Source organism: Balearica regulorum, chromosome 17 (assembly GCF_011004875.1).
Source record: "Balearica regulorum gibbericeps isolate bBalReg1 chromosome 17, bBalReg1.pri, whole genome shotgun sequence".
Taxonomy (NCBI): domain Eukaryota; kingdom Metazoa; phylum Chordata; class Aves; order Gruiformes; family Gruidae; genus Balearica; species Balearica regulorum.
The window spans coordinates 13,097,398-13,109,816 of NC_046200.1; the positions used below are offsets into that span (position 1 = coordinate 13,097,398).

A 12,419-nucleotide genomic window follows, 5' to 3' on the forward strand; every position below is an offset into this window, starting at 1 on the left:
TTCAGTACCTGCTCCCTCACCCTTGGTTTTTTTCCTTTGGTGTTTTTTTCTCTCTGTGCCTTGCAGGCAAAAGCAGCTGCAGCAGATGAAAAGAAGTTCCAGCAACAGATTTTGGCTCAGCAAAAGAAAGACCTGGCGACCTTTTTAGAAAGTCAGAAGAAACAATACAAGCTTTGCAAGGAAAAGATTAAAGAGGCAAGAAACCATCATTTTCAGGGTTGAAGGGGTGTGGAATGAACACGAACTAGACTTTCGTTTTGATAAACCTGGGCCAGCCCAGGGGTTTAAGGGATACTGTCGTGCTTAGAAGCAAATTTAGATTCTCAGCAAGTAAACTTTCAGGAACTGGGAGCATCTGGCAACACTTCTGGAATAATCTCTAAAGGTGCTAGGGGTGCCTTCACAATTTGCTGTAGAGCAGAATCTTTGAAACCAAAGGTGATGAGGGAAAATGGGACTTCATAGAGAATTCTTCTTCCCCTTTATCCTTGTCTGTTTGGTGGGGTTTTTTGCTGAAGCTGTGAGAGCAGCCATTTAGATGTCACTTGACTAAAAGCCCTGTGATTGCTTATATGAATTAGAAGAAGAATTAACTTAGGATATAGCTTATCTGTCCCAAATTGCGTTGCTTAAGTACAGCATCCCCACCACATAGCAAAATCATTTGCTGTTAAAAATGTAGAGGTGAGAAAATGAACAGCAAGGAGCCCTGTTGGGTATCTGATTTTACAGACCATCGAGCGTGAGTCCTGTTGAAATAAAACTTAAGCCCAAGCTGGGCTCCTCTGTAAAACAGGCGCTGGGAAGGGAGCTGAGGGGTTTGACCCAGTCTCTTTCCTGGACAGCCAGAGCCTGCCCTGCAGTGGTGTGTGGGGTTCCTTTTCATTGTGGCCCTGTTTAGCCCCTGAGGTGTTTGTGTTTACTGGCCGCTCTTTCCTCCTCCTCCTCCTCCTCCTCCTCCTCTTGTGGGGGGTAAAACAACTCTAGAGGCGGCATGGCTGGGTGACGAGTCTGGTTCTGCTGGTGCCTGGTGGTGTAGTCGGGATTTTGGTGTCCTCTTGTGAGCTGAATGGCAGAGGAGTAGCCAGTGGCTGAAGGTCCTCTGAGTCCTGTGTCACTGCGATCCTAAGGGAAGTCTTGTTTTGACCCTGTGTGCATACAGGAAATGAATGAGGACCACAGCACGCCGAAGAAAGAGAAGCAAGAAAGAATATCCAAACATAAAGAGAACCTGCAGCACACACAGGCTGAAGAGGAGGCCCATCTTCTCAGCCAGCAGAGACTCTACTATGACAAAAACTGCCGTTTCTTCAAGAGAAAAACGATGATCAAGAGGCACGAGATGGAGCAGCAGAACATTCGGGAAGTATGGCACTCTTCTCTTCCTTTCCAGAGCATTTCTTTAATTGTTTTAGCTCCACGTCTGTAAAGCATTTTGCTGACTGACATTAGACTTTTCCTGTTTCCAGTTGCTAAACAGAACTGAGAAAAACATAGGAAATGTGTTTTGGGAAATACTTTTCCACGCAAATGTGGCTGCTTTTGTTAACTGAGAAGGGCTGGCCTAGCTGACTTGCAGACAGATGTTATGTGGGGCTCCCACTCTGGGTCAGATGCTCACCGGAGCTCCTGGGCATTAGATTTGGGGGATCCTGCTGGGCTGTTTTCCCAGCACGGGGCAGTTTGTGCCACGGTGAGTGCCAGGGCCACCCATGGGAGAGCTGTGGGGTGGCTGAAAGCATCGCATGAGGAGTTCTACTCATTGGGTAAAGAAAAATATGTGTAATAAACCAGTAGGAACCTTAAAAGAACAATATGAATTGTTCTTTTAATTGTTGCAGAATGAAATGCTACAAATGTAAGACATACCAAAAGTACAGTCCTCTGGTGTGTCTGCATCTCGCTTCTCTTTGCATAATTAGATGTTGCTTTTTGGTTGGGCTCTGCTCCAGTCAGTGCACAGAATGGGCGATAGTTTGTTTATGAGAAGCTAGTCAGCATCTTGCTTTTCCTCATTAGTTACTAACCCTTGCCTTGCAGGCTGCCTGTAGGCTAATACCGCTCTGGAGAAGGAATTATTACTTGTAGATTTTTCCTGTGGTCATCACTATAGTATCTGAATTCTTCATGAATGTTATTTTTGGATAAAGACTATCAGATGAGAAGGTATTGTAGTCAAGGCTGAGAGTGACTGGTCAAAAATTTCTAATAATAGTGTACTTTGTCTGCTACCATCCCATTGTCCATCGTACCTGACGTTGCCCTGCATTTTACCTGTTCGGAGCTTTGCTGCCCTTGACTTCCCATGTGCCTGGGGCTGCTCAGCTGCTTTGCAAATCCCATCCAGACATGTCACCTCAGACACCCTGAAAACAAATGACGCTGGAAAAATCAGATTTGGGCACCCCATCGCAGCATATAAGCTCTGTGGCAGGGATGAGAACAGAATTTGGTTACCTAGCCTGGTAGTTTAACCAGGAAACACTCCACTCAGGTCCTGCATTTCAGCTCTTAAGAGACCTAATTTTCAGAACAATCTAAGTGTTTATTTCCTGGAAATAACGTCCCTACTAACTAGTTCAAATTCACTGGATCAGACAGCTGAAGTAACACTTCAAGAGTTTTTTTCTTGGTGTTTTAACTAAACATGGAGGTTCTTTCTATACAAATAGGAAAGCATTTATGAGAAGCAGAGTGCCTCTGTCAACTGAAATCAGGTGTGGAACAGGTACAAGAGAGGCTGGCTGTCCTGTCCGAAGAGGAAGGCACAAGTGCCACAGCTCGCTGCACGGGCTGCCATGCTGGCTGAGTATCCCACCTGCCTTTGCGCAAGTGGGGAATCATTTCAGCGCACCAGTAGATCTAACTTTTGATCTTGGCTGTCAAGGTGCAAGTTTTTGCTTAAGTGCAAACGTGCGCAACATTCTTATGGCCAAGAATGCAGAGACAAGACCCGGCCCTGTTTCCCTCCCCATCTTCCTAGCTTAAACCTGTCACAGCTAGAACAGCCAAAGGGGCTGAAGTGCCTGTTTGCAGGTGCTGATGTTGAGAATTACAACAGGATTACAACATGCAAGCAACAGCTCAGAATAATTAGATGATTTTTTTTTTGCTTCTGCTGCGGAAACTCGTTAGGCTGAGCCAATGCTGAGCCCTCCCTGTGCCGGGCACTGTACGTGCACGTAATGGGAGGCAGCCCCCGCTGTGCCTGTCTTAGTCTGGCATGAAGCACAGCCATGAGTTTGTAAACCTGAGAGCTGAAACAGAGACGTACCAGCAGACCATCTGTGAAGGTCACCAAATATCAGCAAGGGGTACAGCTGTAATCACTGCTTGCCTGGGCTGGATTCAGCTCTGTGCTCCACAGGTTGCTGCTGATAGCTTGAGACAGAAATATTAGCAGTAATCAGGGAAAGAATCTGGTATCTTCCTCTTCCTTGGTTTGTAACTTGAAGTTTTTTGTGGGCTGCAGGGTGCCATGTGCAGGAACTCTTATGTGCACATTGCAGAATGGTGTGAGGCTTGGGCCATATCCTCATTTTATAAAATGTGCTGTGCCTGGGGCCAAAACCCGCCTGTATATGGTGGTAACTGAGTTCTTTTTTTTCACCTGATGTGGTGTGCTGGAGCTGTTCTCCTCTGCCTTGGCCACTCCACTGTAAGTGATGCAAGAGAAGCTTTATCTCCCAGTGCCTGGCAGGGGCTTGGGGTAATTTAAAACAGACACATAACAGCCCCTGATGCTGTCAGTCTCCCCAGGCCTGAGCACCCCAGGACGTATTTATTAAAAACGTCTGTGATTCTCAGCAGTCACAGAGGGCTTGCGTGTGGTCCCAGTGCCACCTGCTGGAGACTGCCTGGGTGATCCAGGAGCTGCCAGAGGAGCAGGTCACAGGGATGGATGGATGGATGCTAGGTGGCCGCTTTATTAGCGTCCCCATCGTGCGGCTGGGTTTGTGTTTCTCTGTGGCACGTGGAAGTCCTTGATGTCATCTAGAGGGGTGACCAGGACACCCAGCCTTGTGAACTAAACTACTGCATCTCAGGGCAGAGAGAATCAGTCCTCAGCTTGTGTCTTGTGCTCTGCTGTCCTCTTGTGCAGGAGTTAAACAAGAAGCGGACCCAGAAGGAAATGGAGCACGCCATGCTGATCCGGCACGACGAGTCGACGCGCGAGCTGGAGTACAGGCAGCTGCACACGCTGCAGAAGCTGCGAATGGACCTGATCCGGCTGCAGCACCAGACCGAGCTCGAGAACCAGCTGGAATACAACAAGCGGCGAGAGCGGGAGCTGCACAGGAAGCACTTCATGGAACTCCGGCAGCAACCAAAGAACCTGAAGGTGCTGGAAACTTTCCGTCCTCCTCTTCCAAACTCTGTCCTGCCAGGCAGGCTGGTCTGTGTGCCTGCTGCCTCCGCCGTGCAGCAGAACCACTGTTCTCCACCAGTGCTGTGTGCTCTCCCTTGCATCCCTTTCCGTTGCGCAGGGCTGCTCTGGTGTAAGAAAGTGGTGGGCTATTATAGCAAAGAGCTCACTGAGGATTTTTGAAGTGCCGTGCTAATTTAGGCTGCCGAGTAAAAATAGGCTAGTCCTTAGCAAAGTCTTACAGAATTGGGTGCTGATGAGCCATGCTTTCTTCAGGCCCTTGCTGGTGTCAGCCTATAAACCTTGATACGGGAAGGGGTTGGGTGATGCTTCCTCACTTTCAAAGTCAGCAGAGGGAGAGAACATGGGTGTGCTGAACATTGCACTCTGTCCCAGTTCAGCTGCAGGTTGATTAGAAACCTCTGAGCTGCCATGGGAGATTTCCCATCCTCTGAACATCCAAAAAGGCACGTTGCTTTTATTCACTGCGTCACACCCTCGCTAGTTCTCAGATCCGCAGTCTCCGTGGCTGAGGTTGGGGAGGCAGCTTGTGGAGGCTTTGAAAAAGAAAATGCTTTTTGGGAGGCAGGCGGCACAGTGACGGGCTGGGCAACCTGCAGGAAGCAGGGCAGGAGGTGGAGATGCTCTGGGCTGAGGAGGGCTTAGTGGCGCCTGTTCCTGGCCCAGGGTCAGAGCTGAAGCACTGCTCGTTGCACGGCTGGGTGTGTGGAACACAGCCTGCTCACCTGGGGGCCAGGGCAGGAGGTGGCGCAGGGGAACTGTGGTGGTCTCCCACCAACCCGCCTGTTTGGGTGTACTGTAACCTCTCCGTTCCCAAAACTCTTCATGCTCTTCACATTGCTCCTTCCTTGGCAGGCTATGGAAATGCAGATCAAAAAGCAGTTCCAGGACACATGCAAAGTGCAAACTAAGCAGTACAAAGCACTGAAGAATCACCAGCTGGAAGTAACTCCAAAGAGTGAGCACAAGACAATTTTGAAGAGTCTGAAGGACGAGCAGACGAGGAAGCTCGCCATCCTGGCAGAGCAGTACGAGCAGAGCATCAACGAGATGATGGCCTCACAAGCGGTAGGTGCAGAGTCCGGCACCTCCTGTCCCTGGGCAGGGGGCCCCTCCCCGAGGTGCGTGGAGGTGGGGTACAGTCAGGCCGTCAGGCCTTGCACCACGCTGCCTGTTCGCGTCCTAGCCACTGGATGGTGAGCGATGCGGTTGTGTTTACAACCGTTTTAAATAACGCGTCAGGCGGCGTGTTCCCTCTTGTAATACACGTCCTGCGGAACACGCATCCTTCCCCTGCTGCCACTTGCACGCTGGGCTTTTACAGTTGGATCTTCTCTGAGGCTGTTGAGCAGGGAAGCAGCTGAGGAAGCCCTTCCTGCTTCTCGTTCTGCTGCAAACACCAGAGGCTCCCGGCTTTGCAAAGGAAGAGCAGTGTGGCACTAGCGCTGGAGCAGAGAAGTTACTGGTGGAGGTCTGAATGTTGTTTTTTCCCCACTGATCCTACAGCTACGGCTGGATGAGGCCCAAGAAGCAGAATGCCAAGCCCTGAGACTGCAACTCCAGCAGGAGATGGAGCTGCTCAATGCTTACCAGAGCAAAATTAAGATGCAGACAGAAGCACAGCATGAAAGAGAACTCCAGAAGCTGGAGCAACGGGTGTCACTGCGCAGGGCACATCTTGAACAGAAGGTACGTTTTTGGGTGGGCTGCCGGGGCAGAGGGGGTACCTGGTTACACGGGGTGGTGGTGCGCTGCTACGGGGCTGCTGACTGTGCTTCTTTCAGATCGAAGAGGAGCTCGCCGCCCTCCAGAAGGAACGCAGCGAGAGGATAAAGTTTCTGTTGGAAAGGCAGGAGCGAGAGATTGAAACGTTTGACATGGAGAGCTTGCGAATGGGCTTTGGGAATTTGGTCGCATTAGAATATCCCAAGGAGGACTATAGATGAGATTAAATTTCTTCGCCATTTAAAAAACAAAAAAGCAAACAAAATAATTACAAAACTTGCAAAACCAACATTCCCCATGTTAACGGGCGTGCTCTCTCTCTTTCTGTCTCTCTTACTGACATCGTGTCGGACTAGTGCCTGTATATTCTTACTCCATCAGGGGCCCCTTTCCCCCTGTGTCAAGTCCCGGTGCAGGACAGCTCCTGGCGGTCTTTTCCATAGTATGTCACAGTATTGATGTCTCTGTGCAATGATTAAAAATGTTTCAGTGAAAACTTTGGAGACAATTTTAATGGAGAAAAAAAAAAGTGGATGTATGTTGCTTTTGAGCAATCACTCATTTTACCACCAATCAATGAAAGTACAAGCAAAAAAAAAAAATATAATAATAATCAAAAGATATATACAAACCCAGGGGGAGAGAGACTAAATCCGCAGCCTTACCTTAACTAGCTGCTGCATAATTTTATTTTATTTTTATTTTTTTGGTATTTATTCATCAGGAATAATTAAATAATAAAAAAATTTTATTAAAGATTGAAAAATTTGATACATTTTACAGAAAAAAAAAACCTTAATCGTGATGTACATATCAGTGGTGACATATTATTACTTTTTTGGGGGTGGGGAGGGACGGGGCGAAGATCTGGTGATTTTTAGAAGAACCATGCCAGGCGAGGCGGGGACGAGGCCTCAGTCCTCGGCATATTCTTGATTGTATTATAATCATTTTCTGCTGTCGCAGAGAATGTGAATACACTTAAATGAGCCCACAGGATCCCAGTAGCACAAATTGGGCTTTGTCAAATCGTGTATTTTGTGTATAGAAGGAATTTAAGGAGAGCTTTTACTTATTTTCATATTGTATTTTAACTGTTTCTCTGATCAAAAATTTTTTTACTTCTTTCCCCTCCCCTTCCCTCCTGCTCCCAGCCCCCCTGCCCACTCTCCGGTTCAGTACCTGGAGTCCAACACTGTCTGTCAGATCATCCCCAGCCCTTTTTGGTTTTTCTTTTTATTTTTTTTGTTCTTTTGGTTTTTTGTTTTCTTTTGTTCCTCCCCCAAGTCCACCCCCAACCCCATGATCTCAGTCATAAATATTGCATTATTCACACTTTCAAACTGTGTATTTTCTTACAATAAAAAGATTAAAAAAAAAGGCTTTACTTCTTTTGCATGCACTTTAAAAAAAAATCAAACAAAAAAACAAAAAAAACAACAAAACAACAAAAACATTTTTCAGGTTCCAAGGAAGAGCATGAATAACTGTCAGAGCTTTTAATTATATTTGTAAATAAAAGTGTTCATCACACTGCCTGGCTGTCTCATTGTGGGAAGAGTGGCACAGCCCAAAGGGCGGGGGGGGAGATGTCCCTGCACCAGGGTGGCACCCACCTCTGCTCTGGCTCCTTTTTTTATCTCCTGCCTCTGGCCCTTGCTGAGCACGGTGGAGTGCGGCTGAGTTCACCTGCCCCACACCCCTGGCTCTGTGCTCGGGTAGCAGGGGCTGTTTTCCTGAAAAACCATTGGTCCTGTTTTAATGTTTCAGTGGCTGGGTTGAAAAAAAAAAAAACTACCTTGAGGCAGAAACCAACTGCCATCTTCGTTAGAGTCTCTTTGATTTTTCACAGGGCCCTGCTGTGGCATGTTGAGGTTTTTGGTACCTGTTTCTCAAACCCCTTGGGTGCAGAGCTTTGAGAAAGGAAAAATTTAAAAAAAAAATCAGAAGGCTTCTAGTTCTAAGTTAAACTACAGTGGCTTCATGGCTTTTTAACCTTTTAAAGACATCAGATTTCTGAAGGTTCATTTTTTGCCTTAAGCACTTAGGAGACTCCCCCCACCCCCAGGCTGTGACACAAGCTGTTGGGGGATCAGGAAAACCACCAGGACCTGCAGCTTGGCTGGGAAGTGGCTTCAGGCCAGCACAGCTGGTGGTGCTTGTCTGGGAGCTGAAAGCTCTGTGGGGAAGATCCCACAGGAGAGGGAGCGACCAGCTCCTCTGCCAGCTGCCCAAAGGTGGGCTGAAGCCACAGGGAGGCTGTTTGCCACCAACCTTTACTGCCACAAGCTGCTCCTCAGGGGCAGTAGATGTAAGTGTGTACGAGGTAGGGGGTGCTGGATGGAAAGATGTGACTGCTGTGAGCTGCGTTCCTCCGCTTGCGTCAGCGCTGCCAGGACCTGGAGCTCCTGTCGGAGGGCCCAACCTCCTTAGGCCAGGAGGAGGAAAGGAACCTGCTGACACCATGCTGCTCATGTAACGCTCCCCTCATCCCCCAAAAAGACAACCACACCATCCACCGTGGTAAGTTTTTAATTGCACTGTGAGCAAACAGCAAATTAACATCAGGTCACAACAGAACAAAATGAAGTGCTTTCTCAGCTTTGAGCAGACACAGAGAATAGGAGGTCGTGCTATAAACCAGGTTCCCTGCCACCTCTGACCAGCTATCCCTTCACTACTGCAGCGGTTCACTTCAGTGAAGTGGAGGCACTGGCCACATACTTGAGGGTAAAAACAAAATTTTTTGAAAAAAAAAAAAGGGTAGTTTCCCTTAGACTGCCATTCTCCCTCCTGGAGAGGGGACACTACACAGCCAGCACCAACCCAGAGTGGTTCTGTACCCACACCACATAATACCATTTCGGCACAGCAGAGACGCTCTGAAGTGGGATGAATTCACAGAAGGTTTTGGGTTCCCTTATGCAGGTCAGCCCGGAGGGGGTGGCCCTCATGGGGACACCTCCTCAGCAGCTCATCTAGCTTGCGCGCGCCTACGGGGGGTCAGCTGGAGCACACTGACACGGAAGCAGGTTCAGGCCGGGGACAGTGACAGGGTTACGGTTCCAGCAGTCAGTGCAGGAGCAGTTGGGTTCAACTCACTAATCAAAACTACAGCGACGTGCTCTGACCGCCTGGTCTCCAGGGGCGCAGGGGGTGCTGCACAGTGCTTCTTCAGGTCCCCTCACCCTACTTCCCCGACAGCTGCTCGTAGAGCTTCGGCACATAGTCATCCCACTCTGCCTGGTAGCAAGTGCCAGCCACCGGCACCCCTAGCTCGTACTTGCTGCGGAAAGACGCCACCTTGAACTTCCCTCGCTTGTCACCGGAGCGGTTAGAGAGGACGGGCTCGTTGCAGCTCAGCTGCTTCGGCTGCTCATACACCAGCCACACGTAGCGGTGCAGCCCTGCGGGGAGGAGACAGTGTTACAAGGGCCAGCCACTTGCAATTCCCAGGGAAACAGAGGTCTGTGTTCTCCAGCATCAGAAGGCTGAGCACAACGGAGCTAAAGGAGCTTAAAGATGCACTAGATGATACACTCAGATAGCTCGTGTCCTGCCTAGGCTAGCGCTCCCCCCACCAGGCAACACTGCCGACCAACTGCAGGCAGAGCGGCACAGGCCTGTCGCCAGACAAAGGGACGGTGGCGACGCGCGTCGGCGCTGGCTGTGGCTACAAGCGGCCGCATGCAGTCCCGCATGGGCCATTTCTGCAGCACGGCACGCCGCTTGCCCAGCACATGCCAAGCCAGCAGCCAGTTTTCTGCAGGCCTCCCCACCCTCCCCTGCGCACCGTGGCTGATCCACGCGGCACCGCTGTGCTCAGAGCGTGGGAACCACTGCGGCAGGAACTGACCTGTTCCCTTGGGAGGTCCGGAGCCAACGTAATCTGACAGCACAGTCCCACTCCCCACATCGTTGCCTTTCATGTTGGTCACCAGGAAGTGATGCCATTCCCTGAAAGAAGGCAAAACCCAACCTGACTGCATCACAGCCCCAGCTGAGACCCTTCGTTACACCAAGCTGCTGCTTTTCCGTAAGGCTGTCAGCGTAGGGTAACGGAAGCTAAGAGCTGCCCTTTCTGGTTTGCCAAAGAGCACCAGTCCTAGAGCAGGTGCTGCTTCCTTCAGGACACAGAGCTTGTCAAAATCAGCTCTGTCATCCTGCCTTATGGCTCTGGGCTTCCCTGACCCCTAAGAGCAGGTGTTCCACACACTTCTGGAGCCTGACTGGAGACAGGTGAGCTGGTCCCACGTTGAACACTCCACTGCTAGCGCAGACAGACCTAATTCCAACTCGCACATGTGCCAAATTACAGCAAACAGCAGATGCTGCACTTCTCCAAGCTACAACAGACCTCCCAATACCCCTGGCAAAAGCAGCTGCTCCTCCCCACGCCCTCCCTATCTCAAGGAGAGATGCAAGGGCATCATTTCTAGCCCAGGCCACAGACTCACTGCTGCACCTTATGCAGAGCGTGTTCCCAACCTCCTTCTAAACCTTTGCTCAGATCAAGAGGGATGCTCCATTTATCCCAGGTAAGACAGGGAGTTGCCCACCCCCATTACCTGAACTTTGGGTCCTTCCTACTGGGAGCATCTGGGTCTGTGAGAACCAGGGTGTAAAGCTTGTGGGGATCACAGCCATCCCACTCGATGCTGGTGGGGCGATGCTGGACCTGGAGGGATGACAGCATTAGCACGAACAGCCAGCCCTGCTGCCTGCACCACGCAGCCTGCGCCTGCCAGCTGCACCGCACATGGAGGCCGCGTGTACCCCGCGCAGGCAGCAACACCCGAGGAGTTCAAGGCCGTTCGTGCCAACTCGCACCCAGCCTATAGGAGCCGCTGCGATTTCTCCTGCAGCACGGAGCCAGGCCTGACCGCGCCGCCCCCGTACAAGAGTCGGCAGCAAAGCAGGGCACCTCTCATCCCCCTGCACCCGCGGAGGCTCCGGTGGGGGCTACCAGAGCGAAGGTGCAAGAGGCCCGGCCGCCTCCCGCCATTTTGCCACACCCCCCCCGAACGCGGGGCCGAGCCCTCGTCACCTGAGTGGGTGTAAGCACTTTGCCCAGCTCGTCTATCTCCACGGAGCCATACTTGACACGCAGCGGGCGAGCCGGCTTCTGTTCCACCTCGGTGAGGCTCAGCGGCCCACTCCACAGCCCCAAGTCCACCGGCATGGCTGCTGCTGCGCTCCGCTCCGCGCACTACGCCCGCGTCGCCCAGGCACCGCCCCGCCCGGCCCGCCCCCCGCTCCCATTGGCGGCGGCGCCGACACGCTCCGCTCCCATTGGCGGCGGCGCGCCAGCTAGCCTTTCCCCAGCTCCAGCTGTTAGGGCGCCCCCAGGCGGGGGGCCGCGGCGCCGGTGTCACCCAGGTCTTTGCGCAGGGCGGGAGAGGCCGAGCGCCGGGAGAGGTAAAGCCGCGTTGCCGCCCCTGCCTAACGGCCTTGGCCCTGCCGTTAATTAGGTTATCATTTATGTGCCAAGGCTCAGCGGGGGCAGCCCCGTGTATCCAGTGTGCCCTCTCAGTTCTCTGCACCGTGTAGGCCTTAGCCCAGTTTGCGATGGCTGCTGGAGGCCCCATTGTGCCAGGTGGTGAGGTGTCCTGGAGGAACCTGAGGGTACCTACAGGCTTTACAGACCTTGTTGCGTGGTTACGCAGAGCAGCAATCTACGTATTATTGAATGTAACAAACCAGCCTGGAAGTTGCTATCTGCAATGATGGACAAGGCAGGACCATTGGGTCCACTTGGCATCAGTCAGCAAAAAACCCCCATGTCATTGGGACAATTTCTCCTAATGCATCTGCTGCTGAAATTTAACAGCTTGGTGGCTGGGCTTTGTTATATTCACCCAGGGGAATCTGAGGGAGACCTTTAAAGAAACTGAAAACATTTGTACCTTTCTCTTTCCTTGTTGCCTGTTTCCTTGGCACCCCTGCAGCTGTGAAGAAGCTCATCCCTTCCACCTGTTGCCTCCTCCCAGTCTCTTGTTGGTCTGTGCTCTGCTTTTTTTCCTCTCTGGCTTTGGTTTAAGCTGCTGCCTGCTATTATTTTTCTTTTGCCCATACTCAAGAATCATACAGTTTGTGGCATGGTTCATAGTCATTTATCACTGCTCTTCCTGCTGCTTTTGGGGTGTCTCTAAGTGGTCAAATTATGGAAGATCCTCTGGGCAGGAGGGGGTTTACTTACTACCCTCACTTAGTTTTGTCCTCTGGAAACACCACTCTCATCACATTAAACGTTCCCGATCCTTGGACTGCACCCCAGGTCAGTGCCCGGCTCCCCCTGGCAGGGAAA

General features: G+C 51.1%; 2 protein-coding genes across 5 annotated transcripts in view; one reads left to right on the top strand and one right to left on the bottom strand.

Moving 5' to 3' along the window:
• TAOK3 (TAO kinase 3) overlaps positions 1-6,372 on the top strand; it is a 92,164-nt gene extending 85,792 nt beyond the window's left edge. For all 4 annotated transcript variants that reach the window (XM_075769809.1, XM_075769813.1, XM_075769812.1 and 1 more), the window contains 6 exons: positions 67-195; positions 1,163-1,366; positions 4,103-4,342; positions 5,243-5,455; positions 5,894-6,076; positions 6,172-6,372. In XM_075769809.1, coding sequence (XP_075625924.1) covers positions 67-195; positions 1,163-1,366; positions 4,103-4,342; positions 5,243-5,455; positions 5,894-6,076; positions 6,172-6,333 — 1,131 coding nt within the window. In that variant the 3' untranslated portion in view covers positions 6,334-6,372. The remainder of the gene's footprint in view (positions 1-66; positions 196-1,162; positions 1,367-4,102; positions 4,343-5,242; positions 5,456-5,893; positions 6,077-6,171) is intronic.
• Positions 6,373-8,636: 2,264 nt separating this feature from the next.
• PEBP1 (phosphatidylethanolamine binding protein 1) lies at positions 8,637-11,361 on the bottom strand. The gene is made up of 4 exons (XM_075769843.1): positions 11,160-11,361; positions 10,681-10,790; positions 9,969-10,069; positions 8,637-9,519 (listed from the first exon to the last, which is right to left on the bottom strand). Exons 1-4 carry the CDS (start codon positions 11,292-11,294, stop codon positions 9,302-9,304), a joined length of 564 nt encoding a protein of 187 aa, XP_075625958.1. The 5' UTR covers positions 11,295-11,361; the 3' UTR covers positions 8,637-9,301.
• Between the last annotated feature and the right edge of the window lie 1,058 nt (positions 11,362-12,419).